Raw genomic sequence first — 27,863 nt, 5'->3', positions numbered from 1 at the left:
CATCACAAGGAAGACATTGGAGTTGTTTCATTATTTTTCTGCCTGGGTGTTTGCATCTGAAGTGTGGATTTCTTTTTGGCTTTGATTGGTGGACAGCAAAGTATGAATGTTGGTAGAAACCATTAGCATTTATTTATACCAGTATTTATTTATAATTGGATAAATAAATGATGGCAAAGCCTCACAATAGAATGCTAGGAAGCTCTAAAAAAAGCATGAGGGAGCTCTGGATGCACCAGTGTAAAAGTATCTCAAGGATATATTTTGAAGTAAAAAAGGCAATGAGCAAAACAGTGTATCCAGTATGCTGTTCTATATATGAGGAAGTTGGAGAGAAGAAATATATTCTTATTTGCTTGCATTTGTACAAAGAAAAGCTGGAAGTGTACACAAGATTCTAATAAAGGTGGTACCTATAGAATGTAAGGGGTGAGGAAGACGGGGCAAGGTTTGAAGTGAGACTTCTCAATATTGACTTTTATGATATTTTCATTTTTAAGTATGAAATGTCAGATATTCAATTAAATAAATTAACATTAAAAATTAAAAAGAATAAGTCATGTTGGAATTATGAAGAGAATGTATTAGGAAGGAGAAGAATAGATATGAGAGGCCAAATTAAAAGCCACTGCAGTAATCTAGAACAGTTAATGATTCTAGAATGGTGGCTGTGGAGGCAGAGAGAAGTGGGCAGGTTTGAGAGTTATGGAGAAGATACACTAGGCAAGACTAGGTTAATACCTGGGGGAAATGATGAATGAGAAGGAGTCCAGGATGACTCCCAGTTTCCTGACCTGCACCCTTATATGTTTTCACCAAGTTGGAAAAATAGGAAGGAGACTCAATTTGTAGAGATGACAATGTGTTTGGACACTTCCAGATGGTGCCAGACTCATATAAAGTGTTTAATAAAAGTCTGTTGGATGAAGGAATTAATAAGATGCTTTAGAAATATCAAAGTAGGGATAGCAAGGAGGCAGTTGGATTTGTGAGCCTAGACCTCCATGGGGTAGTCTGGGCTGGGGATTCAAATTGGTGGATCATCAGTCAATAGAGGGTTTTAAAGCCCTGGTAATGGAAGAGAACAGCTAGAGAATACAGAATTAGAAGGACAGTGGGGTTGGGATCCAGCGTGGAGGAGTTCCAAAGCATAAAGGCCCCATAGTGGAGGACAAGATGGCCAAGAAGATAGGGCAAGAATAGGCCAGAGGCACAGGAGAGCTTGGGGAGTATGTCAGTACTGAACTAAGGGAAGTTTCAAAAAGGAGGCAGTGACTACAGGCTGAGGGCTGCAGAGCCATCAAGTATGACAAGAATGGAGCGATGTCCACTGGATCTGGAGAGACAATCAGTGGTCCTAATGGGATCTGCCTCAGAGGTCTCTTGGACTGGAAGGTGTATCACAGTAGATTGAGGACCGCTTATATCAGATAAGGGCCCCACCATCTTCCCAGTCAGCCTGGCTTGAAAACTGATGAGTCTCTTCAGCTTCTCCTTTCTCTTTGTCCAGTTTTACCCCCCAAGTCCTTGCTAAATCATTTCTAAGTGCTATCTACTCTGTTTCAACAGTATCTTCTGCTTCTGTCTTCTTTTCTTTATTCATACAGCCACTTCACCAGCTCCAGGACAGCTAGCCCTCATACCAATAAATTCCATCAGCACCCATGCTGCACTGCCAAGTGCTCATGTGGGGGGCATAAAACCCTCTGTTCTTCCTCCCAAGATGCTTCATATGTCCTCTCACTCTCTCTCCCATTGGATCCACTCAGGTTGCAGCCTCATTTGCCAGTTCTTTCTTTAAAATGGAATTCTGGGAGGAAGTCAGGCCTAGTTTTTGAGTGTCTGCCAGGTGGTGTGAAAACTTTAAGTACACATTCTCATTTCCCCATCACAGTGACTCCATCCTTCCCCCTTTCTTCCATGGGAGGCAGCAGAAGCTCTGGACAGCTGAGCATCCATTTCAGAGTACTCTAGCTAGTGAAAAGGACAGAGCCAGAATTCACACCAGATCTGCCCGGTGCAGGGTTTCCACAGTTTCCATTTTAGCCAGATGTTGAGTATTGTCTAGCCGCCAAATGAAGACAATGCTTCTCTGTGCAGCATAAGGTAAAGAATTGGGTGAAGGCCATGCCACAGAAGTTGAGAGTGGGGAAGCTTTCAAGAAATCCTGGGGAGCCTGCCATCACATTTTGAGGGACCACAGTGCACACCTGCACTGTGGCTTGTCCCCAACCCATCCTCCACTCTCTGTTCCTCTCCCCTGCTTTGTTTTTCTCCATTGCACTTAAACAATGATCTGACCTACTGTCTACTTTCACTTATTTATTTATGATCTCTGTAAGCTTCATAGATGATTAAAATTTTATTTATTCAAAGTTATATTATTTTCAGGTATACAACATAGTGATTCCACAGTGCTATGCTGTGTGTGCTACAAAAAGTGTACTTACCATGTGTCACTGTGCAACACTATTGCAATGTTATTGACTTTATTCCTCATGCTGTGCTCCTCATCCCCATGGTTTATTTATTTTGTAACTGAGAAGTTACCCAGTTTGCATCTCTTAATCCCTTTACCGATTTCACCTATCCCACCAACCTACCCCTCTGGCAGCCACCAGTTCTCTGTATTTATCATTCTGTTTCTGGTTTTGTTTGTTCATTTGTTTTGTTATTTTAGATTCAAGCTTCGTGGGTTTTTGTCCCTTTTGTTCACCACTGTAGCCCCAGTCCTTAAACAGTACCCACCATACTGTAGGTACTCAGGATATATTCTTTGAATGAATAAATGAATTGGAGAAGGCAAAGAATGAAATTTGGATTTGCTTCAAACACTAGTGAGTGCTTGTGGCTTACTTTTAGGGGCTGTAGATGCCAAGACGAAGCAGTGCTTCATTCCTAAGCATGAGGTGGAGTGCTTGTCAGCAAATGCAATTTCTGAGATCATGTGTTAATGAGGAGAATGCGATAACTGTCTCAGTTATCAATTGTTGTGTAAGAAACCACCATGTAACTTTATTTGATTCATTATTGTTCCAAAATCTGTGGTCAGGAATTTGGGCAGAATTCACGTGGGTGGTTCACTGACACCAAATGGTATCATAAAGGATTATTTATTTGACTACACTCAGCTGGTGTCTGGGCCAAACTAGAAGATCCAAGAAAGCTTTATCCACATCAGTGACTCCTCAGAGCTCCTCTACAAGGTTCTCTCTTTTTTAACATGCTTAGCCTGGGCTTCCTGGCAGCATGGTGGGCTTCCACGAGGGGATTTTCCAAGCTGTGAAGGCAGAAGCTACAGACCTCCTAAGGCCCTTGGTCTCAGAAGTCACACATCACTTATTCTACTCTCTGTGGGTAAAGCAAGGCACAAGGCTAGGCCAGAATGAAGGAAAGGGGAAAAGTTTACCTCTCAAAGACAGGGTGGCAAAGAATATATAGCCATCTGTAGTAGTCCACCACAGCCCATTCGGAGACTAGACTGTTAGGATGCCAAGAACTGGCTTCCTCCCAAAATGTACGCCATGATTCAAGAAGTTGATGAGAATTTAAGAATGCAAAGATAATTTGTAAAATCTTCTGAGAAATTGAGTATGGTTAATAAGCAGTCAATCCCAAACTTGCCAAGTTCATAGAGAGATCTGTAAAAAAAAGGACTGAAGGGCAAGTGAATGAAATTACTGAATGAGACCTTTTTTTTTTTTTTTTTTTAAAGTAGGCTCCATACTCAGCATGGAGCTCAACTGAGGGCCTGAACTTATGACATTTACATCAAGATCCAAGCTGAAATCAACAGTAGGATGCCTAACTGGCTGAGCCACCTAGGTGCACCTTAAAAAAGGCCTTTAGTTATTTTAGAGAAATAATTTTTAAAAAATTTTATTTATTTATGAGAGACAGAGAGAGAGAGAGAGAGAGAGAAAGACAGACAGAGAGAGACAGAGAGACAGGGAGGCAGAGGCAAGGCTGAGGGAGAAGCAGGCTTCCTGTGAGGAGCCCGATGTGGGACTTGATCCCAGATCCCGGGATCATGCCCTGAGCCAAAGGCAGATGCTCAACTGATGAGCCACCCAGGCATCCCTAGAGAAATAGTTTTTTGAAAATTATATATGTTCATCATAAAAATGTCAAGCAATTATAAAAAACACAAATAAGAAAGCAACAAATTGTCAAAACCCTTCCCTGTGCAGAGAAAAAAATGATAGTGTTAACATTGGTGAGGCTCATTTTAGATGTCCCTTTATGCTTCTGTCCACTTAGAAGGACAGCTGGCAGTTTGGCTATTGGCTGTTTCAACAGACAGATCCAGAGAAAGTTGATAGATGAAAAATTATAAGAAGGAGATCACATTAAACATATTATTCTAACAAAATATTCAAAGTTTACTTGAATTTAAGAGAAAAATAAAATTAAAATGAAGGAAGTACAAACTTTAAGCAAGGGGCTATTAATTTTAATGCTATTAGTTCCTAAAAGATTGCATGAAGATTATGGGGAAAACATGCAACCATCAAGAAGCTCGATTTACAGAAACTGTATGTTAAAATTTTACAGACAGTATCAGTTCTTTCCTACTACAAAAGTTGAAGTGATCAGTCTTCCAATGGTGTATCTTACACCATTTTCATTAGCTCCTAATTCTTGTGGCTTATGCTATTTTTACTTTGTAAAATTTATATTCTGTTTTTCTAATATAAATCCCACAGGTGTTATTTCTACATTTAAACAGGTTCAGTGATAATCCTGGTTTCTTTGGTTCTAAATTCTTCATTTAAAATTTTTGTTTAAATTTTATTTATTTGAGAGAGAGAGAAAGAACAGAAGGAGAGAGAGGGAGAAGCAGGCTCTCCACTGAGCCTGATGCAGGGCTCAATCCCAGGACCCTGAGATCATGACCTGAAGCCGAAGGTAGACCTTAACCAACTAAGCCACTCAGGTGCCCCTAAGTTCTTCATTTTGATTCACCTTTTAGTTGGATAAATTTTGTTTCCACCCACCCACCAAAATGAGTTTATGGGTGCTATATTCCCTACCTACATTCTTTCATGTTTGAGAATGCCCACTTGTTGACTATATAACCTTAAATAATAGGTATCATGTTCTTGTACACTCACGTCTTTCTAGACATTTTTGTGTTATGTTACATTATGGAATGATGCTATTGAGAAATAGTCTGATTGTTTTCCCCTTGGATATTTTTTGATATCTTTTTTCATTCATGCAGGTGCCTATATACACTTTCCCATATCTTAAAGTTCCATAACTTTACATGGATAGGTCGATAGGTCTTATTGATGATAATTCTGTGTTACTTTTTCCAAACTGTGTTGTATGTCCTTCCAATCATAACATTCCTCTCTTTCATGGATTTAACGAAAATATCCTATATTATATCTCTGAATACTTTTTACATTTTGTACCTCTAATTGATATTGTATTGTTGCTACTTTGTCGAGTTCTTTCGTTTCTTCTGGAGCACCAGTTATCCTTATGTTGTATTATTGTTGTGTGTACTCCTTGTCTGACATCTTCTCTCTAATTGCGTGAATAAATTCTTCCCTCTGCATTGTTTATTTTACTTGCCACCTTCTCTCCATGCCACTGATTTACTTTTCACCTGTGTTTATTCTATTCTTAGCTGCTTCTAATTTATCTATTAGATCTGAACTGGTGGTGTTTTAACCTCAATTTATTTCCTTAACTCTGCAGTCTCTTTTTCTATCTCATTCTGCTGTTTCAGCATCTCAACTTTGAGTCCCTGCTTTAGTGATTATGTATGTATTTGGCCCTTGAACAACACTGGTTTGAACTGCATAGGACCACTTCTATGTGGATTTTTAAAAATTAGTTCAGTACTGGAAGTGTGTTTTCTCTTTCTTATGATTTTTTCATAGCATTTTATTTTCGCTAGCTTACTTTGTTGTAAGAATACAGTATATAACTCATATTACACATAAAATGTGTGCTAATCAACTGTTTATGTTATCAGGCTTCTGGTCAACAGTAGGCTCTGAGTAATTACATTTTTGGAGAGTCAAAAGTGAATATGGATTTTTTACTGCATGAAGGGTCAGTGCCCCTAACTCTTGCATTGTTCAGGGGTTATATGTATTTGTTGAGGTCCTTTAGAATGAAAAGTATTTGTAAGAAAACTGCTTCTAATCTAAGGGTGTGCTGTCTTTTTAATTTTGTTTTCAACAATTTTATGCATGTTCTGTTGCTTTCTTCTTTCACTGTTATTACAGTAGTATGTTTGTGTAGTTGCTGCAACATTCTTTTTAAATTTGGCTCATTCTTAACATGAGTTATTTAAATCTTAATGTTTGTTTTGACATTGTATAGTTGAACTCTCCTTGAAAATCTGCCATATTTGATATCAGTTAGTTTTCTCCCTTTAGGCTACTACTTATTATATCTGCTTTTCTATAGCCTGAAAGTGTAGGGTTGGGGGAAAGGGGAGGGAGTAGACCACTACAGCTCAGTGAAAAGCCCTTAGTGAAGGACTGTTCTTTATTCTGAATTCTCATGAAATGTCCTGTATCAGAGCACATTCCACTAAGCTGAGGATTACCCACCTTCTGGACCTTGGTGTATCTCCCATTTCAGCCCAGTGTCTTAGAAGATCATAGATTTTGGTGCTCCTCCTTACCATGGCTAAAATGATATTTGAGGGGTTTTGTTCTTGATGGTTTTCATGGATTTTCTTTAGGCTGGCTCTTCCTCACCTCAATTTACTTCAAATAATACTAGTCAGAAATTATTTACTCACCCTCTTTCTTCAGCTGCTTCTATGAGGTGGTATTCTGTGGGTAGTATGTGATTAGAAGTCACTTTGTACTACCATAAAACAGAATATATATGTTTTCCTTGCCTGTGATCTTTTGAAGCTTTAACTAAAGTTTTATGTCATTTCTTTGTTTTATTGCTGTTGGTCAATTTTGGGTCACTCCTTGTCTTTCCATTTCTGTCTGTGAGGAATAAAATTCTTTGGTGGGAAAATTTAGACTTTACTGTAAGGTCAGAAACAACTGAAGTGATTAAATACCAAATATAATTCAGGGGTCACTAGTAATATCTTACATTATTTATTTTCATGACTTTGTATAATTAGTTAAAAATCCTTTGAAAATTTTTTGACAGATACAGAGTTTTACATATTAGGTAGTTAAAAATAGAGTGACAGGTAAGAGAAAACTTATGTGTGTGTGTGTGTGTGTGTGTTTGTGTTTTTGTTTTTGTTTTTGTTTTTGTTTTACCTTGAATGATGGAAAAATTCAGCAGAAAACAATCGTCTTATGGTAGAGTACAGACAAGTTAGTCCCCCTGGAAGATTTGTCTCAGTTTGAGTAGATAGCAAATAGGTCTCTGTTGAGCTCACTTGGTAGAAAATTTTTTGTATCCTTAGCATCGGTTATCACCGGGTATCAGTGGTAGGCAGAATTCTAAGATGGCCCCAAGGTTCTCTTTTCCTTGTGCGTATGCCCTGCATAATTCCCTCTCCTCCAGTGTCAGTGGGCCTGATCAAATCAGGTGAGCCCTTTTCAAAGAGGATTTAAAGATCACAGAGGTTGAGATGTGTAGCAGGTGTTTCCCTGCTGGCATTGAAGATGCAACCTTTATGGATTCTGCAGTGACAAGGAAATGAATTCTGCCAATAACAATGTATGCTTGCCAGAGTTCTATGATACCTCAGCCCTGGCCAACACCTTGATTAGCCTGGTGAGACCCTGAATAGAGAACCCAGTGGAGCCATATCCAGACTTTTGACCTACAGAACTGTGAGAACATCTACAGATTTGGTGTTATTTTAAGCTACTAAATAGTGGTAATTAATTATGTAACAACAGTAAACTAATACAGTATATGAATTTTTAAAAATACTTTTAGCTTTAAGTGATTTGCTTTATTTTAATTAAGCCTGATTTTCTCCCTAAAGGTAAGCTATCATTTCTTATCTTATACTTTAGTTTTTCAAAGAGGAAGTTTTTGTTACTCTTTCCAAATTTTTACTTTTTTTCTTCAACACTGGGGTCAGAATGGGAAATTGAGATTTTCACTTGTCCTAACTATGACTATAGCCTGGAGATACTGATAAAAACGGTTTTAAAGGATATAACCCCATTATAACAGTGGTTTTAGAGAATAGGCCCATGTGTAGGTTAATGGCAAATGTTAAGTTTGATGTGTTCTTAAAAATTTACTTTTAATTTTTAAAGTTAAACTTATTTATTTATATTCTAAACACTGCCAAATCATGACTGCACAGCTCACTTAATTTCTACAAAGGGAATGTATTTATGTAACACACCCAGATAAAGAAATAGAACATTTCTGGAACTCTAAATTTTCCTGAGACTCCCTTTTATGCAACATCCCCTGTCCCTTCAAGATAACCACTATTCTGGTGTATATCACGATAGGTTAGTTTTGCCCGTTTTTGAACTGTGTTCTTTTTTTTTCCTTTTTGGGTGCTTTAGCTCAGTATTATGTTTGAAAGAATTACCTATGCTGGTGAATTGAGCAGTACGTGGTTCACTCTTATTGTTTTATAGGATTTACTGCATAAATACACCATAATATATAAACCTATTCTTTTATTGTAGAACTGTACTTATTTTATTCTTGTGGAATGGGTTGGTTTCATTTGGGGCTATTACTGTTAGCGCTGCTATGAACATTCTTTTTTTTTTTTCTTCAAAATTTTTATTTATTTATGATAGTCACAGAGAGAGAGAGAGAGAGAGGCAGAGACACAGGCAGAGGGAGAAGCAGGCTCCATGCACCGGGAGCCCGACGTGGGATTCGATCCCGGGTCTCCAGGATCGCGCCCTGGGCCAAAGGCAGGCGCCAAACCACTGCGCCAACCAGGGATCCCTGAACATTCTTATATATATATATACTTTGATATTTTGATGAATGTTCATTGTATACTTAGAAGAATATAGGGGCACCTGAGTGGAATAGTTGGTTAAGGATCCGACTCTAGGTTTCTGCTCAGGTCATCATCTCAGCCCTGAGTTGAGCTCCTCACCCAGCATGGTGTCTGCTTGGGATTTCCATATATATATATATATATATATATATATATATATATATATATATATCTTCTCCATATATATATGCATATATATTATTTCTCCATAATATATAGAAATATATATTAAAATATGTATACACACATACACATACATATATATTCTGGTTCAATAAATGTTAAAAATAGTTTCCCAAAGTTACCGCATCAATTTATACTCCCACCAGCAGTGCATGACAATGACAGTTGTGTTTTGTCTTCACCAGACACTTAGGATTGTAATTTTTACCATCATCATCATCATTTTTTAGAAATAGTCTCTATGTCCAACACAGGGCTTGAACTCACAATCTTAAGAATAAGACCTGAGCTGAGATCAAGAGTCAGATACTCAACTGCCTGAGCCACCCAGATTCCCCCATCATCATCATTTTTATTTTTAAAAATTTTTATTTCAATTCAATTTAATTCAGTTTAATTTAATTAACATATACTATGGTATTAGTTTTAGAGGTAGAATTCAGTGATTCATCAGTTGCATACAACACCTAGTGCTCATTATATCACATGCCCTCCTTAAAGCTCATCATCACCTAGCTGCCCTATCCCCCCACCCCCCACCCCTCCAGCAACCCTCAGTTTATTTCCTATAGTTAAGAGTCTTTTATGGTTTGTCTCCTCCTCTGATTTCATCTTATTTTATTTTTCCCTCCCTTCCCCTATGATCCTCTGTTTTATTTCTTAAATTCCACACATGTGTAAGATTATATAATTGTCTTTCTCTTACTAACTTATTTCACTCAGCATAATACCCTTTAGTTCCATCTATGTTGTTGCAAAGGACAAGATTTATTCTTTCTGGTGGCTGAGTAACATTCCAGTGTGTGTGTGTGTGTGTGTGTGTGTGTGTGTGTGTGTGTGTATCTCATCTTTATCCATTCATCTGTCAGTGGACATCTGGGCTCTTTACATAGTTTGGTGTGTGTGTGTGTGTGTGTGTGTATCTCATCTTTATCCATTCATCTGTCAGTGGACATCTGGGCTCTTTACATAGTTTGGTATTGTGGACATTGCTGCTGTAAACACTGGGGTACACGGGCCTCTTCAGATCACTATGTATCCTTTGGATAAATACTTAGTGGTATAATTGCTGGGTCATAGGGTAACTCTATCTTTAACTTTTTGAGTAATCTCCGTACTGTATTTTGGAGTGGCTGCACCAATTTGAATCATCATCATTTTTAATTGTAACCGTTCTGATGCGTGTCGGTGGCATCTCAGTGTGCTTTTTAAAAAATTATTATTCAAGAGAGACACACAGAGAGTGGCAGAGACATAAGCAGAGGGAGAAGCAGGCTCCCCACAGGGAGCCTGATGCGCAACTCAATTCCAGGACCTCAGGACCACAACCTGAGCCAAAGGCAGATGCTCAACCACTGAGCCACCCAGGTGCCCCTCTCAGTGTGCTTTTAATTTGCATTTCCCCTGATGACTCATGATATTTAACACCTTTCTGTACGTTTATTGAAGGCTAGTAATTTTTAAACTTTGGGTCATGGTCCATTATTGGGTCATGAAATCAATTTAACACACTATGACCAACATTTTAAAAATCTGAAGTAGAATAGAAGAGAGTGAATTGCAATTTATAATGGTAGGTTGGTATTGTGAAACTTTTGTTTCAGTTTCATAATACATAAATATATGCATGTCTGTGTCTATGTCTATACCTGCATACACACATACCTATGCCTTAATTTCTTATTTATATACTTAAATATATGTGTACTGAATGACTGGAAAATATATTCATTATAAGAAGTATTTGTTCTTATTTCTTATTTATTGTTAAAAAGGTTTACAAAACCCTGTTGTATTCTGTACATTTAAAAAAATCTACAATTTAATTAAGACATAAAACCATGCCTATTTCTTGCATTTCACACAGTGGGAGACAAAACTGATAACTGGCATAACGCAGATATGATCCATGATGCTTTTGCTGTGCCAAACTGGAACCACCATTAAGATGAAATATTTAAGTAAAAGTAAAATCTTTCATACAAGAGGAGAGTCTTTGTAATTGAACAAGGGAAGGCTGCTCTGACAGCAGTACACGAGATAAGGAACAGAACAGTTCTAAATACAAAGCCTTGGGCCTCCAGATCCTCTTGAGAGAGAATCTGTGGATGGCAACCTGTGAATCTGTAGGTTTCAAAAGCTTCTCTGTGATTCTGACAACTTTGGGAACCACTGTTACAGGTTGGAGATTCCAGTGGATTTCACCTGTGAGGGAGGAGTTCTCATGGAAGTGGTGTGCAAAGTGTATAGACCTTTTTAAAGTTTAACACTTGCCAAAGAGTAGTTCTATCCTATTTCTTTTACCCCCTTTATTCTGTAGCAGTAAAATTCAGGAGAAGTCATTTCATTGAAGAACCATTACCTGTGATTTCTATCTATATAGTAGAACGGAAGACAGGCAGCAGAATTCACTTGCTTTTTAATCCTTCTTTGTGTAGATTATAACTTCCCAACCCTCTTTTTCTACAAACCCCTTTCTTTAATAGAACTCCTGTTGTGAGTTGCATATGTGTCACAATTATATAATACTTTGGTGCCTTTGTCTCTGAGATTTACTTATTTTAACATTTGTATGCATTTTAAAGTTAAATTCTGAAGGCTTTATATATAAGTACTTTGCTTTCTAATTAACACTGAACATAAATGTTCATAAAATGTAGTATGACAAATATTAGCCATGTGTGTTAGGGAATATTTAGAATCAATCTAGATTGCCTTCCCCACCCCCTTCTCTCAAAGGTAAGACTTATACTAGACAAGATTTGAGAGAATGAATGTATAATTTGGACAAACACTTCCCTGAATACCAATATTACTTTATATATTAATTATGGGACTTTAAATGCCAGTGAATTCTGTTTCCTTTGTGTGAATTTACGAAAGTAATAAAACACTTTTGGAAAGCTTATCAAATAAAACAATCTAAGATTTAATTATCAGCTTTTTAAAGATTTTATGAATCAGATTGTCTGTATTGCCAAAATCACTTAGGTGGCTTAGAAATCACAGAATCCTCCTTAATCTTTTATTTTATTCTCAGAATTAAAATGATGTTCTTTTCTTTTCTTTTTTATATACTGCTAACAAAAGTTAGGCATAGAAAAATCCAAAGAAAAAATTTAAAATGACTCAAATCTCTTCAACTTAGATAAAAGTGCCATTCATATTTGGTAGATATTCTAGACATCTCAGTATACACACACACACACATATACATACACACTCATATAAACACCTAGTTTTACATAAAAAGATTAATGCAATATATGGCACTCTGTATTTTAGGGCTAGACATCATTTTCTATCCACTTTCTTGTGTTTACATGTCAGTAAATAGATAAGTATGTTATAATATTTAATGGTTACATTATATATCTACATCTGTATCCATATTTCTATCTGTATCTTTATGTATACATGCAACAGCCCTACTTTATCTAACCTCTTATTAATAGATATTTACACTACAGCTTCCCCTTTCTATTAGGTATTTAGTTAACATCCTTCCACATTAATAATTTTGCATTTGTACAGCTATATTCTTGAATTCCTAGAAGTCTGATTGCTGGGCCAAAAGGTAAATGTTGATGTATATTCCTTACCAAACTACCCTAAAGAACTGTCATCATAGTTGCAATTTCCACTAACAAAGTGAGAGATGCTTATTTTTTCATACTTTCTCAATATTGGCTTTTGTCTTTCTTAAAAATTAACAAATGACCAAAAATTCTGTCGTCATTTAAAAATTTGCATCTTTCTGATTATGAATGAAATTGTACATTATTTCCAAGTGCTTATTGGATATTCTTATTTCTTCTTTGTTTAATTGCTTCAGTATTTTTATTGGGATGGCTGTCTTTTTCTCATTGACCTGGAAGAGATCTGTGGACTCAGAGTTTGTCTTTTGACTTTTAACTCCGCACACGATCATTTTTAATTTAAACTAAATGTCCTTTATTTGTTTTTGTTTTGTGTATAAAATTTTTTTGTCAAAAATGTAATCACTATGTCATTTTATAGTTTCAAGCTTTTGTATCATAGTTAACGAGCATTGTTCTTCCAGGATTGCAGAAATACTCCCCCATATTTCTTCATAGTAGCCTTACTTTTTTACATGATAATCTTTGATCCATCTGGGATTTATTTTTGAATAAGGAGAAATCTAAGCCAGGTTTATTTTTACTTACCCCAATTGCTAGCCAGTTGTCAGACTTCAAGAATACATACCCAATTTACTACTGATTTTAAAATGACTCATTTTCTTTTATTATTCCCTTAGATATTTGAATCTATTTGTGGGCTCTATTCTACTCAACTGACCTGTCTGAGTACTTATTACTGTGTTTGTTTCTGTGGCTTATTACTTTTTTTTTTTTTTTTTACTTTTTTTTTAAAATAGAATATGTATCCTTTTTAGATTTTCTGTTTTTAAATTTTTCAATTTTCTTCAATTTTCTTCCTTTTTAGATTTTCTGTTTTTAAATATTTACTTGATAAACTTAAAAATTATTTGGTCAAATGAAGAAAAGCCCAGCTGGAATTTTCAAGTAGAGTTGTATATTATTTTTAGATTAATTGAGGGGAAATTGGTACTTTTATAACACTGGGTTTTGTTTTTTAAAATGTTTCTCTATGGATTCAAGCATTCTCTTTGTTATTTCAGTAGCATCTTATGTATTCTTGTAGGCCCTGGCATTTAAAACATTTATCTAGATATTGTTGCTGTGAATAGAGTTATTTCTTTTTATTGTATTTCTAGTTGTTAATTGATTTAAAAAAAAACTATTGACTTTTGTTTATTTATCTTATTTCCAGACACTTTAATGAGCCCTCATTTATTTTTTAAAATCATCTTTTGGTTGATTTTAGCCGTCAGTTCTCACCAGGTGGTGCCCAAGAGACTAAAAAAGTAATTCTAACTACCTTACTGTAGGACATGACATGATCACTAGAGAATGGAGTCTAAAACAGGATTTTGTGGAATATAATTTGTGTACCCAGGAAGGACCAAATATGGGCCAACTCCCATCACAGAAATGCAATATAAGTCAGACTTAGTATATTAGAATGAATGAGCATGCTGTGTTTATGAGATTATTTAATATTGTGAGATGTGCTTTGGTACTCAATTTCTCAGGATTAATCATTTTGAATTCCATATTATTTATGTGAGCATAAGAAAGGCTGGATTTAATTAGGCATGAAGATAGAATTCCCTGTTTGAGTAAGGAGTATGTGAGGGGTGAAAGGGAAAACTGAATCGAATTCCTCAAGAATAGTTTACGAGATTCTGAATTCCAGTCTTACTAATTTTTTGTATAACCCCACAAATAAAATATAACTTTTCTTGTTGAGTGATCCTACTTCCTCCTTCCAGCAAACACCAATTGCCCTATCTAGGCATATCCAACCCTCCCCATGTGAGTAGTTGTAAGATGGTCTCACAATGCCATCTGGTGGCTACCTGGGGAACTGTAGGGACTTGTCTCTTCCTGTTGGACCTCCTGCTGGGTTGGTATCCTGGAAGCTGGATCCAAGCTTGTGCCTGTGGCTATGGGCAAAGAGAGAAGATAATCAAAATCCAAGTCCTGGCAAAGCCTTGCTGGGGGAGTTAAGAAACAAGGAAGAAGCCAAAAGGCTACATCCATCCACAGGAGTCTATGGAGAGCAAATGTGAGATCTGTAAAGAGAGTTCTGGAAAGCAGTTCCAGCAGAAAATACGTGAACCAAAGCAAAACAAATAAATATATTTTAAAATTTTATTGTTATTATTTTTTAATGGAATATCTCAGAGCAGAGATCAGCTTAACTGTATGCTACCAGTCAGTTCCAACACTTTGCATCAGGAATTTCCTCATTTACCTTTTTTTTTTTTTAAATTTTCTTAACAATTTTTCTGCAACTTAAAACTCAGATAATTTCAGATAATTCCCAAATGGCATTGCCCTTCCTTGCTCCCTTCTTACTTCCTTTGCTCTTTTCCCTTCCTTTGCAGCTCTAATTCTTGTGTTCTCAGGAGAACCTCCCTCTTTCTCATCCTTCATTCTGTTTGGGAACCAAACCTTAATCCTAGTTATACCTTATAAAGCTAGGGATAGTGCTGATGGGTCAGCTGTATGGAGGAAAGGGACCTAAAGGTTGTAAAATGAACCCATGCCACTAACACCTGAATCCTTGGAGAGAATCAGGAGTCCTTTCACCATTACCATGACCCGCAGTCTTCCCGTTCAACCCAACATGATTTCCTCAAGTGTCTGCATTCAAGATTTTTATCTGTTTTATTCACTGCCATATCCCCAACTTTTAAAACAGCATCTAGCTTACAAGAAGAGCATGATTAATAGTGGTTGAAGGAATGAATAAATATTCTTTATGAATGAGAAAATGTGGCTGATCCTTTTTACTAATATTTCACATTTACCTTGTTGTAAGTGCTGTGCTGATGCTAATTCTCTCTTTTTTTTTTTTTCTGATGCTAATTCTCATGGTGAAAATATGATTTTTTGACTTTTGTAGGATAATTTAAGCAAAACATGTGAGGCTATTTCTAGCACAAAATAATTGTTTTTAAAACTCCAACCCATCAACTGAGAGACTTCCAGAAAATAACCTCTTGGTAATTTGGGGGCTCTCTACCTTTTCTTTTCCTGCGTTAAGAGTCCTTTTAGGGGCAGCCCAGGTGGCTCAGCGGTTTAGCGCCACTTTCAGTCAGGGCCTGATCCTGCGTGGAGCCTGCTTCTCCCTCTGCCTGTGTCTCTGCTTCTCTCTCTCTTTCTCTCTCTCTCTCTCTCTCTTTCTCTCCCTCTGTCTCTCATGAATAAATAAATAAAATCTTTAAAAAGTATATCTTTTATATCATACACGAAAAAAAAAACAACAAAATGACCAGCTTTTTCTGGTTTTGGCTTCTTATGAGCTCTTTGCATTCTCCCTAAAATAGAAGCTAAGACCATTCAGTACAGAGAAGAAAACAAATTTGAAAAGCTGAAAATCGTTAAACATTTAACAAAAACATCTTGCTGTGTATGTTTTCTGTTTGCTGAGTCTCTTTTGCATTGGAAATCCTTGATGACAGAGATGGAGAAATATTTATTCTCTATGTAGATCGAAGCGCAGAAAAAAACATTGGCTTTACCTCCTATTTTTCAGAATTTTGCCCCTTTTTTTGTGATCCTTCTCAGGAGGGGAGAGACAAGGTAGGCTGTTCTTATTTTATAGATTGTTCTTCTGACATTACTCTTGTGTGAGAATTTTCTGGGTGTAAAAGAAAAAATGATTACTTGCTACTTTCCATTCCCAAACCCTAGGATTTCCTTAATAGCTCACAAATCTCTATGATCTTAAAGAAGTGCTTTTGCTATGGTGCAAAGGGGAAGTTAAAATGAATTCAAAGCCTGTCTGAGTTAGGACAATCCAGGAGATCAGTGGGTGTATAATATCAGAGCGTGGTAGACCTTAGTTAATTTGTGAGGATGTGTCACAACATATATGGTCACAATGTCAGGCTTGACATTTTGTTCCCGGCTGACTTCAGTGGCAGTGGTCGTGGGGGGAGGGCGGATGTTTAATCTTTGGTTCCCTGACTGTGTGGAATAGGAGAGGCTACAAGGTAGGAGAAGACCAGGGCCTAGCATTATGGACAGAGGGCCCCCAGGCTGATTGCTGGCAGCACCTCCAGATGATTGTATGACCTGGAAGGAAGGAGGTAATATCTCAGAGCCTTTGTTTGCCTCTCAGTAAAATGGGAATTAGGATGCCTCCCTAGAAGGGCTATCCTGAGGAATGGAGCTGCGGGGGAGAAAGCCTGGCACCTGGCTAGTGGTGCTTCTGGTTGCTCAGGTGTGATCATGGAGTCACACGTTGGCTTTCCGTTTCTCCCCTAGGTACCTTGGGATCACGAGGCCACTCACGTATCCCGTGAGGCAGAACGGGAAGTGCATGGCCAAGATGATTCTCTCCGTCTGGCTTCTTTCGGCCTCCATCACATTACCACCGCTCTTCGGATGGGCTCAGAACGTAAACGATGACAAGGTGTGCTTGATCAGCCAGGACTTTGGCTACACGATCTACTCCACGGCGGTGGCATTCTATATCCCCATGTCTGTCATGCTGTTCATGTACTACCAGATTTACAAGGCCGCCAGGAAGAGCGCTGCCAAGCACAAGTTCCCCGGCTTCCCTCGGCCCGAGGAGCCAGACAGCATCATCTCCCTGAATGGCATGGTGAAGCTCCAGAAGGAGGTGGAGGAGTGTGCCAACCTTTCAAGACTCCTCAAGCACGAAAGGAAAAACATCTCCATCTTTAAGAGGGAGCAGAAAGCAGCCACCACCTTGGGCATCATTGTTGGGGCCTTCACGGTGTGCTGGCTGCCGTTCTTCCTCCTCTCCACAGCCAGGCCCTTCATCTGCGGCACTGCCTGCAGCTGCATCCCACTCTGGGTAGAGAGGACATTTCTGTGGCTGGGCTATGCAAACTCTCTCATTAACCCTTTTATATATGCCTTCTTCAACCGGGACCTGAGGACCACCTACCGCAGCCTGCTTCAGTGCCAGTACCGGAATATCAACCGCAAGCTGTCGGCGGCAGGCATGCACGAGGCCCTGAAGCTCGCCGAGAGGCCCGAGAGACCCGAGTTTGTGCTGTAAGGTCACTTATCACTATTTTCCTTTTATCCCCCCACCCCTGGTCTGGAAGTTCTCAGAGTATATCACAGGGGGCTTCCTGAATCAGTAGCCAGCTTCTTTCCTACCAGCAGATCAGATTGGGATTGAGGATACTATAGACTCCAGTCTTCCAGCCAACGGAGTTCCCAAAGCTAAAGTCAGGTACTTACAGGGACAGGAAGTCAGGACTGATTTGTCAATGAATTACAGTCAGTGTGATGGGCAGGGAAGGTGATGTTTCCCATCCTTTTCCCATAAACAATGTTGGAGTCATGTCCTGTATCTCCCTTTCTTGTAACATTGTTATTGTTGTTTTGCTCTTACTCTTACATCCAGTAAAGCTTTTTTGATGCCCTCCTCCTTCACTGATAAAGTCCTTTGAGAAAGGGAGCAAACTCACATGAGCTTAAAGGAAGCAGCCTGGAACAAAGGAGAGTGGAGAGCATGGGGACATGCCAAGATGAGGCAGTCTTGAAAGCTACAGAGCTTTTAGGAAGCGCTGCCCACCTTTGGAGGAGGAGAGAACCCTGTAGAGGGTGAGTCTGTCTGGGAGGCCTCTGACTTTCCCAGAAGCAACTGCAGTAGGTATTAGAATCTCAAGAAGGATCAAAGAGGGCCAGTGGTGATAAAGAATGGGTATTTCACATGCAACCCACTCACTGAGTTTGGCATGGTAATGAAGGAAGAAGACGACAGAGTAATTAGGGTTGTCTGCACATCACACCCTGATTTTGCTTTAAATCTGAGGCAGAGGCAGCATCTTCCTGTTTGAAAGCTGTTTGAGGGCAAAGAAATTGGGACGAGAAGATGGAAGGTGCTGGTAAGAGATCAGTGTTGAGCATGAGAGGAGGAGGCACTGCTCTTCACTGGACCCAGAGGGAGGGAGCAGCTGGAGAACCATGGGCCGCCAGGCATCTTGTCCAGACCCTTCATTTGACAAAAGAGGTAATAGATTGGGGGCTAATGTGGCCCTTAGTGAGCTAGGACACTCCTAGGTCTAGATCCTATCTCATCTGAATCTTACTTCTAGAAATTCTTCCTTAATTAGATTCCTTTATGTGTAACAACCATGGCAAAGGACACATTCCTGCTCTTGCTATCCCAGAAAAATAGCCCTGCTCCAGGACACTAAAGTGCCCTCAAGCATCACAGCATACAACGGAGGCTCCCAACCTAGGATACTCCCCAAATGACAAATAACTGAAAATCTCCAGGACTCAGCCTATTCCCTAACTTCACTAGCACAGCATCCATGGATATTTGCCTCTGGGTCTTTAGCTAGTATGGAGCATTAGGTATGATGGGGGTCAGCAAACTTTCACTCTGAAGAGCCAGATAGTAAGTGTGTTAGGCTTTGCTAGAGATAGGTCTCTTGAGAAAGCAGTCATAGACACAAGTAAGCAAATGAGCATGGTCATGTACCAATAAAACTTTATTTACAAAAAGTTCAACAGCCAGTTGAATTTGGCCCATAGGTGATAGTTTGCTGTTCCCTGGTCTAAGAAAATGACTATCCTCTCATTACATCTCATTCTACTTGATTTATAATGATTGTATTTATAATTATAGAATACGAAAATCATTTGGAATGATTGCCTAAATCTCCATTAACTTCCGGAAATTTCTAGTAAGAGATTTGGAGTAGCTGCTGTTTTAAAAAATCAATACCAGGCAGCTTTCTAGTCAGTTACAGTGTGGGAAGACTCCTTTTGAAATTTGTGCCTATAACTGTTCCATGCACTGAGAAGGATGCAGAAAATATGTGATGTTTTTCTGGTCCTGCATATGTTTCTGTATATTTCTGTTGGACAGTCTGAGCATAAACACACAGGTATGCACAGTCACCCTTTTTGTAATAAGAGCAAAGGAGAGGTAGAAACAGGAAAAACTGTAGGATTCAACGGAGAAGAAAATAACTCAGAGTTTACCCTAACCCTGATCAGGGAAGACTTTGGAGAATATGGGCATTCATGTAAAGGCATTGGTATGGGGCCTTCTGCAAAGGACAGTCAGGCTGGCACTGAGGTTTGATATGGGGCAAGATTTGGAGATCCAGTGGAAAGGTAGAATGAGATAAAATTGTGAAGGCTCTCCTATTCTAGCCCCAGCAATTTGGGATTTGGGTATAGATGAGTAGTTTTCAGCCAGAGTTGGTTTTGCCCCCAGAGGACATTTGACAATGTCTAGAGATATTTTTGGTTATCACAGTTAGGGGAGAGGAGGACCTACTGCCATCTCATAGGATGCTGTTCAACATCCTGTAATATAGGCACTGTCACTCACAATAAAGAATTACCCCACATTCTGTAATACTGAAGTTGCAAAAACCGTGGTGTGGACAGAGGGGAGCCATTGCCTGAATCTCTGCACATAGGAGAACAGGAATCATCAAAGTGATGGAGACTGATCCAGAGGCACCAGGTGATATGAATCAGAAGGTAGAGGCTGGAAGTAAAGTTTCTTCAGTGGCTGGTTTTCCCCAGAAACATGTGAGGCCTTTCATGTGCAAGGCATGATGCCAGGCATGTCAGAGGGTAGAAAGATAAAGAGGTGACAGTCCTTGTCTCTGGAAGCTCACAGTCCAGTGGGCTGGGTAGATGTGGTGATAGTAGTTAGTAAGACAAGTAATCAGAATATCTCATACTTGTATTCAAGCACACACCAGCTGAAGAACCCAAACAATTCATAACCTTACTGGAGTTTCTGGAAGAATGGCTGGTGTCCAATCCAGAGCTCATGGCAAGCCTTCTCAGGATCCTTTATCTCCCCGCCCTGACCTGTCTCTCCAGCACCCACATGTCTTGGCCAGCCTACAGACTCAGGGTTCCTCCCTCTCTGGCTGCTTGGGTTTTAATCTTGTTCATTTATGCCCCTAACTGCCTTCTTGGCTCTATTTTTGCCTCCTACATAATATAATGGCTTTCTTCCTTTTCTGTGTAAACAGTCTACTAGACTGTATTGCTACATCCAAATATCTACCCATTTCTTCCCATTTTCTTGATCAGCACAGTGAGACTCAGGAGTCCAACCGGCACTTGGGTAGGGAGTGAAAAGAGAGAAAAGACTATGCATGCTTTGCTGCTAATCTTAATTCACTTTGTCACCTTTTCACAAGTATCCGAATCTGGCAATATAAAACCAGGTGTGAGAATGTGATATAAACAAGAATTCTTTTGTTTTTCTTTTTAATATGACCACCTTATTTATGGAGGTGCTTTCGAATGCTGTAAATTGTTTTTAAGTGTCACATTGTGATGATTTTCGTTCTTTGACACTGTTATTGTGAACAGTATAGAAAGGCAGTTATTAAAATACTTTCATATGAAAGAATTTCATGAAATTGTTTTGAAGTAGCTCTTCTTTTGCCTCTCCTTTCTCCTCAGTGATCATATTGCCTTTCTCTTCAAAAAGCCTCTTATAATCCCTGTTGATTGCACTGGTGAGTTGTAGTAGAGTAACCTTGGGTTCCTTTTATGAATTCTGTCAATCTGCTGCTCCAGGCTTTGTGCTGAAGCTTTTGAGTTTCAGGGTGAATCTACCTTTTCTTTATGGAAACCAGTGATTAAAAAAAAATTCAAATGGAACTGGGAGGAAGCCCCAAGTTGGGCTTCCTGCTCATCCGGGAGTCTGCTTTTCTCCCTCTCTTTCTCTCTCTGTCTCTCTCCCTGTGCCCCTCCCCACTCACTACTCCTTTTTTTTCTCTCTCTTTTTCAAATAAATAAATAGATAAATAAAATCTTTAAAAATAAAAATCAAGCAGTACAGATGGGTATATAAGAAAAATAAGCCTGAAAAAAAAAAAAAAAAAAAAAAAAAAGAAAAATAAGCCTGGGCGAAAACTATCCCTGGGGGAAATCAGAAAGGAGGGGATATTTGGAGTGGGCCTTGAATAAAGAGCAGGAATTTAAGAAGAAGGGATGGCAGGGATGGAAGTGGAGTTGGGCCTACTCAAAGCAGTTGGGACAGTATGGACAGAGGGGCAGAGATGTGGGTGCAGGTAGATAAGGCAGATAAGGAACCTGGAGTGGATCTTCAGCAGTCCCTGGAAGCCAAGTGAGTCCTCCTTCAACATGGAGGACCAGGTGGGCAGTGTGGGTCAGGGGAGAGACGAAGTCTTTTGAACAGGAGTGAGACCAGGACAGGGCTTCACAATAGGAGAAGGGAGATGAATTAAGAGACCAATATAAAAATGGGATCCTTTGTCATGAGGGCCCACAAGAGGAGCGTGGCACTGAGACCAGGAAAGAGGCCAAGGATGTCTATATGTTCAGTACTGGTTGACTTGCAGGTGGGTTGTGAGGGCAGGGGAGTCAGACGGTGCTGCCACTTGAGACCTGGAGGGATTCAGTCCATTTCATAAACCAGTGTGAACAGAGCTGTGCTCAGCTGTAGAGAAGTATAGTCTCTCCTCTATGCTGAGACAGGTAGAGGCCTCAGGCTAAGAAGAGGGGGAGCATCGTCTGGGACACACCTATTTCCATTGCCCACTCCCACAAACCCAGGAGCCTAGAGCTGTGGTCTTAGCTGCAGCATGGTGCTTCTCTTCAAGCACTGTTCTGGGAGGTGACGGACAAAGCAAGAGGTGATATCTTATGGAGACACTGATCCTGTCACCAGGAAAAACCCATCTGTCCAGTCTTGAAAGCCAAGTGAGAGTAGTACCGTTGTTGGGATGGAGAGACTAAGCCTAGGGTTGCAGTGCCAGGTCCTGAAACCTCAGTAGACCGAAGTCTCAAGCTCGCAGATAGTGTTTGGTAAGCTGAGTCCTATGAAGGTATAGAATTAGGGGACTGTGGATCTGGATGGAATGTGGCTCTACACCAAAGAGAAAGAGACTTTCCCTCAACTGTTGGCCAAGACTTCTCCATGACTCACTCACTTCTGTGAATCTGGGAGGAAGGAAGTGAGGGAGATGGAGTTTCCCAGTCTTTGCACACATGTCTTTCTATGATGCATACTCCTAGGCCTGAAGGGAAGAACACTTCTCATAAGTGGTCATCGTTATTCTTTTCATGTGGGGCAAGTGCAGTAGTATTTTGCAAAGATTTTTGAGAGTGGAGCCATTTTTGGCTGCAGCCATATTATAAAAGTGGATTTCTAAATGGGTTATCTGGGGCCAATTTACAAATGTATTAAGGCCCTGGGAACTTATAGACGTCATGAAATTTATGAAAAGAGCCACAGCATTCTTTCCTTCCCTTTAGAGAAGCTCCTATAACCCCTTAGAAGCCACAAATAATTCAAATTACTGAATGCTGTAAACATTAAATCCATTCACCCCAAAATGAAAACTCATATTTATGGTTTTGCTAAATCATTGTCTGGTCTTCTCTCTCTCTCTCTCTCTTTACAGACAAAACTCTGACTACTGTAGGAAAAAAAGTCATGATTCATGATCAAAAGTGGAATAATGGAGACGAAATGAACAAGGCAAGACAGAGATGGAAACATAACCATTTGCTGAGCCCACAGAATGGAGCGTGGCTTGTCCTTTCCTGGGGTAGCTGAAACGTAACAACCAGGGTGATCTGTTGTACAAAGCATATGATGAGGGAGATGGTAACCTCTTGTCCTTCTCTGTGGATCAGTGCTGTGGTGTGCCAAGGAAAACAGTTCTCAGTTTAAGACAGCCAGATCAGCTCATCAGTAAGCACACAGACAGAGCTGAGTCCCAGAAAGGAAATGGTTTCTGGTGCTTTGTGTACATCCAAGCCCCTACAAATTGAAGAAGGTTCCAATGCAAACTTCCCATGCTTCCAAGTCTAGGCATTGTGGTGAATATTCAGGAATCATTCATGAGACAGAATGTATTTTGTGGTAGGACAGAAGGGTGTTTTTCCAAGCAAACTGTGATAAGCCTAGTGTTGAATATGTTGCATGTCCGTGTTAGAAAACAGAATCCCATCATCAGCTAATACAAATGATGTCCCAGAGCAGTGTCTGGTTAAAGCTTCTGTCAACTAGTTTTGCTTTTTTGCAGGGTCCCTATGACTTCCACACCAATGTACTTTTCTTTGTTTAACTCATTTATTGTTATGGTATAACTCAGGAACAGATCTCAGGATGGAGAGAATCAGAAAACCTGAATAAAGCTTTTCCTCACACTTCTTCTGAAGGGTCCTGAGGGATGAAGGGGATGCCTTCCATGAGGCTTTGTGCCTGAATAAAGAAGGAGTGCTACCTAACTGCACTGTCTACCAGCATGGTTGTTGGCATACAACTTTTGGCTGTTATGTCCACACAAATGCAGTGGGCTCATGGGCTAGTTGATAACTGTGTGTCTTTGGGGGAGGAAGTGTGGGAATAATGGGGTTTCCCTGGAAGGTTGTGATGCTTTTGGGGACAGAGCATCAATGTGTTAATTCTTGGGCAGTGTTGTATTAGAGTGAATTGTGTAAATTGGAGGTAGCCTGGGCTGCTACTGGGAAACACTCAGAACACTATTCTCTCCCTACAGGAGAATTTGTTTTTTGTGTTCTCTGTAACCTAAATCAGATGTGTGCCTGGCCCATTCTGTTCTTCTTCCTCCTCCCCCCCATCCCCAAAGCGAGAGACATTAGGGCAGGTAAGGACACAGAAGAGGCCCCTTTGTGGATAGTATGTTTTTAAAAATTACACTATGTAATACATAATGAGACAGGAAGTTGGTGGATCAGATGAGTACCTCCAAGGGGAGAAAGCAAACGCAAACCTTCGTTAGATAAAAGAGAACTGACAGAGAAAATTATTTTTCTACAAGGAATGTAGCTGTTCTCTCACAGGATAATGTGGAATTCCAATGTGGATTATGGATTTCTTCCTCTTTCACTGACATTGCATCTCACCAGACACAAGGAAGGGTCTGGAAGGGGAGGTGGGCACGGTCTTTTCAGATAAAGCGTGTACAAATTCCTGAACCATGAATTTGCAAAAGTGACTGTATATACTTATATTCATAATTTAAATGATTAATTCTGGTCAGATAAATGTTGTTAAATTTGAAAATGTTTTATTACATTACATCAAATAAAGTTTATTTGTAGCTGTAATAAAGCAACCTAAGTAATGATTTTTAATTGAAGGTCTGCTGTCATAGCTGTCATAAATATTCTATATGTAAATAGCAGAAGGCCAAGCCTTGAATGTTTTGCTAAAATCCTAATGGGTAGTTAAGACAGTCTCTAATGAACTGCATTTCACCGTGAGGATTTATTCAGTTTATAACTTTTTTTAAGAATGACTGTTCATTCCTTGATTTAATTAATGGGCACTTATTGGCCTTCTGCTACATTCAGCACTGTGGACATCAAGGGAACAAAGATGGGTAAAACAAGTTTTAGGAAGTGTGCCATCAAATTGAAGGCAGACATTTCTCAGATAGTCACTGTATCATAGAGTGAGGGCTATGGCAGTGTGTAGGGAATCACAAATGCCCGTAGTGTAAGACAAAGTATTATGGTTAATTGGATTGGTCCAGCTTTTCAAATGGGTTTGCTTAATTTTTTTTATTATGACCTTCGTTGTTGAAATTGGCTCTTTCTCATGCCTAACCTGCATGCCTGGGTATTGAACTCTGCCTTATTCCGGCTACAGGGGCAGGACAGTGTAGGCTGTGTTCTATGTGCAAAGCAGCCAAATGAAAGGAGAAAGTAGAAATTGAGAGAGAATGAGAGAAATATCGAACAACTTATACTACTTCACACATGACATAATTTGTGCAAAGGTACAGCTTTTGTTTTAACCCAGAATTGGGAAAATCATGGAAAGAAATACTTTACACATATTTTATGACTGTTCAGCAAGAATGGCTGTTATGACTAATCTCTTTTTTCACTCAGAGATATCAGCTGTCATCCTGCAAGGCTGGGTATTGGGAAATGGTGCTTAGGAAAGAGTACTTGTAAGCTGTCACTTAATGACTATTGCTTTAGTGTCTGGTTTTATTATGTAAATGTTAAGCAGGGATACTCATAGAGTTTTAGGTTTTCTGGAAAGGGTTTCATAATTCTTAAAGCCTTTACGAGAGTGTCATGTGCTTGAGGTTCTTGTATATATTTTCAATGATCATGTTTTCATGCAGGTTTATTAGATTCATTGATTATAGGCATATCAACAATATGAATAGAATGCACAGTTTTTCAGATAGTTTATGCTAATATATAATGATTGCTTGAATTGCCATGAATTGGAGGAGGTAGAATTTTCCTTGCAGCATTTTGACTGTCAAAGGAGTCCTTAATTTAATGGATAGAGATATTTACAGATCCTGCATTTTGTTAACTGTCTATGCTTCCCACCTCAGGGCCTTCACACATGCTTTCCCCCTCTGTCTGGAATATTCAACCTATTTTCAATTATTAATGTATATCTGCATCATTGTTTAGTAATTCTTCAGGGGCAGGAGCTGTGTCTATTTTCCTCATCAATATGCCCAGCACTTTGCACTGTGTTTGCAACATATATAGGAGGCATGTAAAAAATATTTCTTAATGGGAAGGAAAGAAGGAAAAAAGGAGGGAGAGAAGGAAAGTGGGAGAGAGAAAGAGAAGAACCAGAGTATTCTAGGGATCCTTTTTAATATTCAGATGGGACTATCGAGGAAACCTGGTATGATCAAGTGACATGTTCAGTGAGTGGGACAGAAGGGAATTATGTTCTCCTGTGTGCAATGTAGGGCAGGCTGTGTACTACATGGAGCTGCTGCTTTTGCATGAGCTTCTATATCAAGAGAGCAACCTTTTCTTAGTTTTCTGTCTTAGTAGAGTAGAACCATGTGTGTGTTATGGCCCATATGTTGAAACTTGTTTACAGCTAGCCAGCTGGTCCCTACCAGCCCACAAAGAAGCCATTCTGAAACTTTCAGGGGGTCAGCACGTTTAGGAAGCGCTAGGAGAAATGCATGTATTGTGATGTCATTTCTTACTTTATCCAAGCAGTGTAGATGACAAAAGGGAAATCCGGTCTGACATTTGGTGTAAAGCAGGCAGACCTTGAGAACCAACTTGGGATCCAATTCACAGAGACAAAAATTTATTTAATTGGATCTCTCTTTAAACTTGCTTTGTCTACATTTTCTCTGGAGAAGAAAAGTAATTTCTTAATTAAAAAAAAAAAAAAACTTTGCTTTTTAAGCTCCTGCTGGTGAAATAAAAAAATTCTTTAAAAAACATTGCGTATGCAGTCCAAGCAATGGAGATGTGATGTGATCATCAATAAAAAATGTAAAAGCAAAATATTACTATGCTAATCTGAAGCAGAAAGTGCGGGAGGTTGACAGCCATCGGAAATAGTTGCAGATAACAATTATGTTGGGTATTTGGCATTAAAATACCAATGCTGAGTTGAGGGAATTAAGACATATTGTAACTATTGCTCTCTAAAAGCACGTGAAGTCTTAGACTCTATTCAAACTATAAAATCGATGCTCAGAAATTATAGTACAAAAGGAAAGTAATGGACAAGAAATAAGATGCTGTAAAGAAAGGAAAGTCTAAAATCCATTGTTCTTCCTCTAAGAAATTCATTCATTCTTCCACTCATTTATTCCAATACACATTTATTAATATGTCAGAGACTGAATACTAGAACCTAGTGGTGAGTAAGACAGAATTGATCTCCATTCTTATGAAGCTAAAAATCTAGCAAGGAAGCTGAATGTTATTTAACACAAACGATTATAATCCAGTGTGATATGTGTTATGATAAAGCAAATAGAAGGAGGTTCAGAAAGAAGTGCACACTTCAAATATTGATGTGAACATTTAAATCTCAATGGAGGAGAGAAGTTATAATCCAAAGTATGGATGGTAAGAAATATCTAGACTTTATCTTTGATGTATATTATGTAATATTTTTAATGGTACCAAATTACCTTTCTTAATTACATTTTTATTGGGCTCTTATTAAAATTCTCTTTTTTCTCTAAATCCACACAGTCTCACAATGGGAGAGATGGTGCAGAGCAACAACAAGACAGCAGAAAGTCTGCTGTGCACATAAAAGTTTGTAACCTGTAGGAAAAAGATAGAACCATATCCACAGAGAATTGTAGAATCTCATGGATGATCTAATATAACATCCTACTGTTTAGCAGGTGAGAATGTGC

At 39.0% G+C, this 27,863-nt stretch overlaps 1 protein-coding gene across 2 annotated transcripts in view; it reads left to right on the top strand.

The window, feature by feature from the left end:
* LOC119877688 (5-hydroxytryptamine receptor 7) overlaps positions 1-24,834 on the top strand; it is an 87,433-nt gene extending 62,599 nt beyond the window's left edge. Inside the window, exons 2-3 of one of the 2 annotated variants that reach the window (XM_038578173.1) lie at positions 16,999-17,757; positions 23,133-24,834. In XM_038578173.1, the coding sequence (XP_038434101.1) occupies positions 16,999-17,757; positions 23,133-23,175 (802 nt within the window). In that variant the 3' untranslated portion in view covers positions 23,176-24,834. Of the gene's footprint in view, positions 1-16,998; positions 17,763-23,132 lie in introns of both variants that reach the window. The other variant, XM_038578174.1, reaches the window with a different exon arrangement.
* Positions 24,835-27,863: the final 3,029 nt, after the last annotated feature.

This window comes from Canis lupus, chromosome 28 (assembly GCF_011100685.1).
Source record: "Canis lupus familiaris isolate Mischka breed German Shepherd chromosome 28, alternate assembly UU_Cfam_GSD_1.0, whole genome shotgun sequence".
NCBI lineage: Eukaryota > Metazoa > Chordata > Mammalia > Carnivora > Canidae > Canis > Canis lupus.
This window is presented reverse-complemented; position numbering and strand designations above follow the sequence as displayed.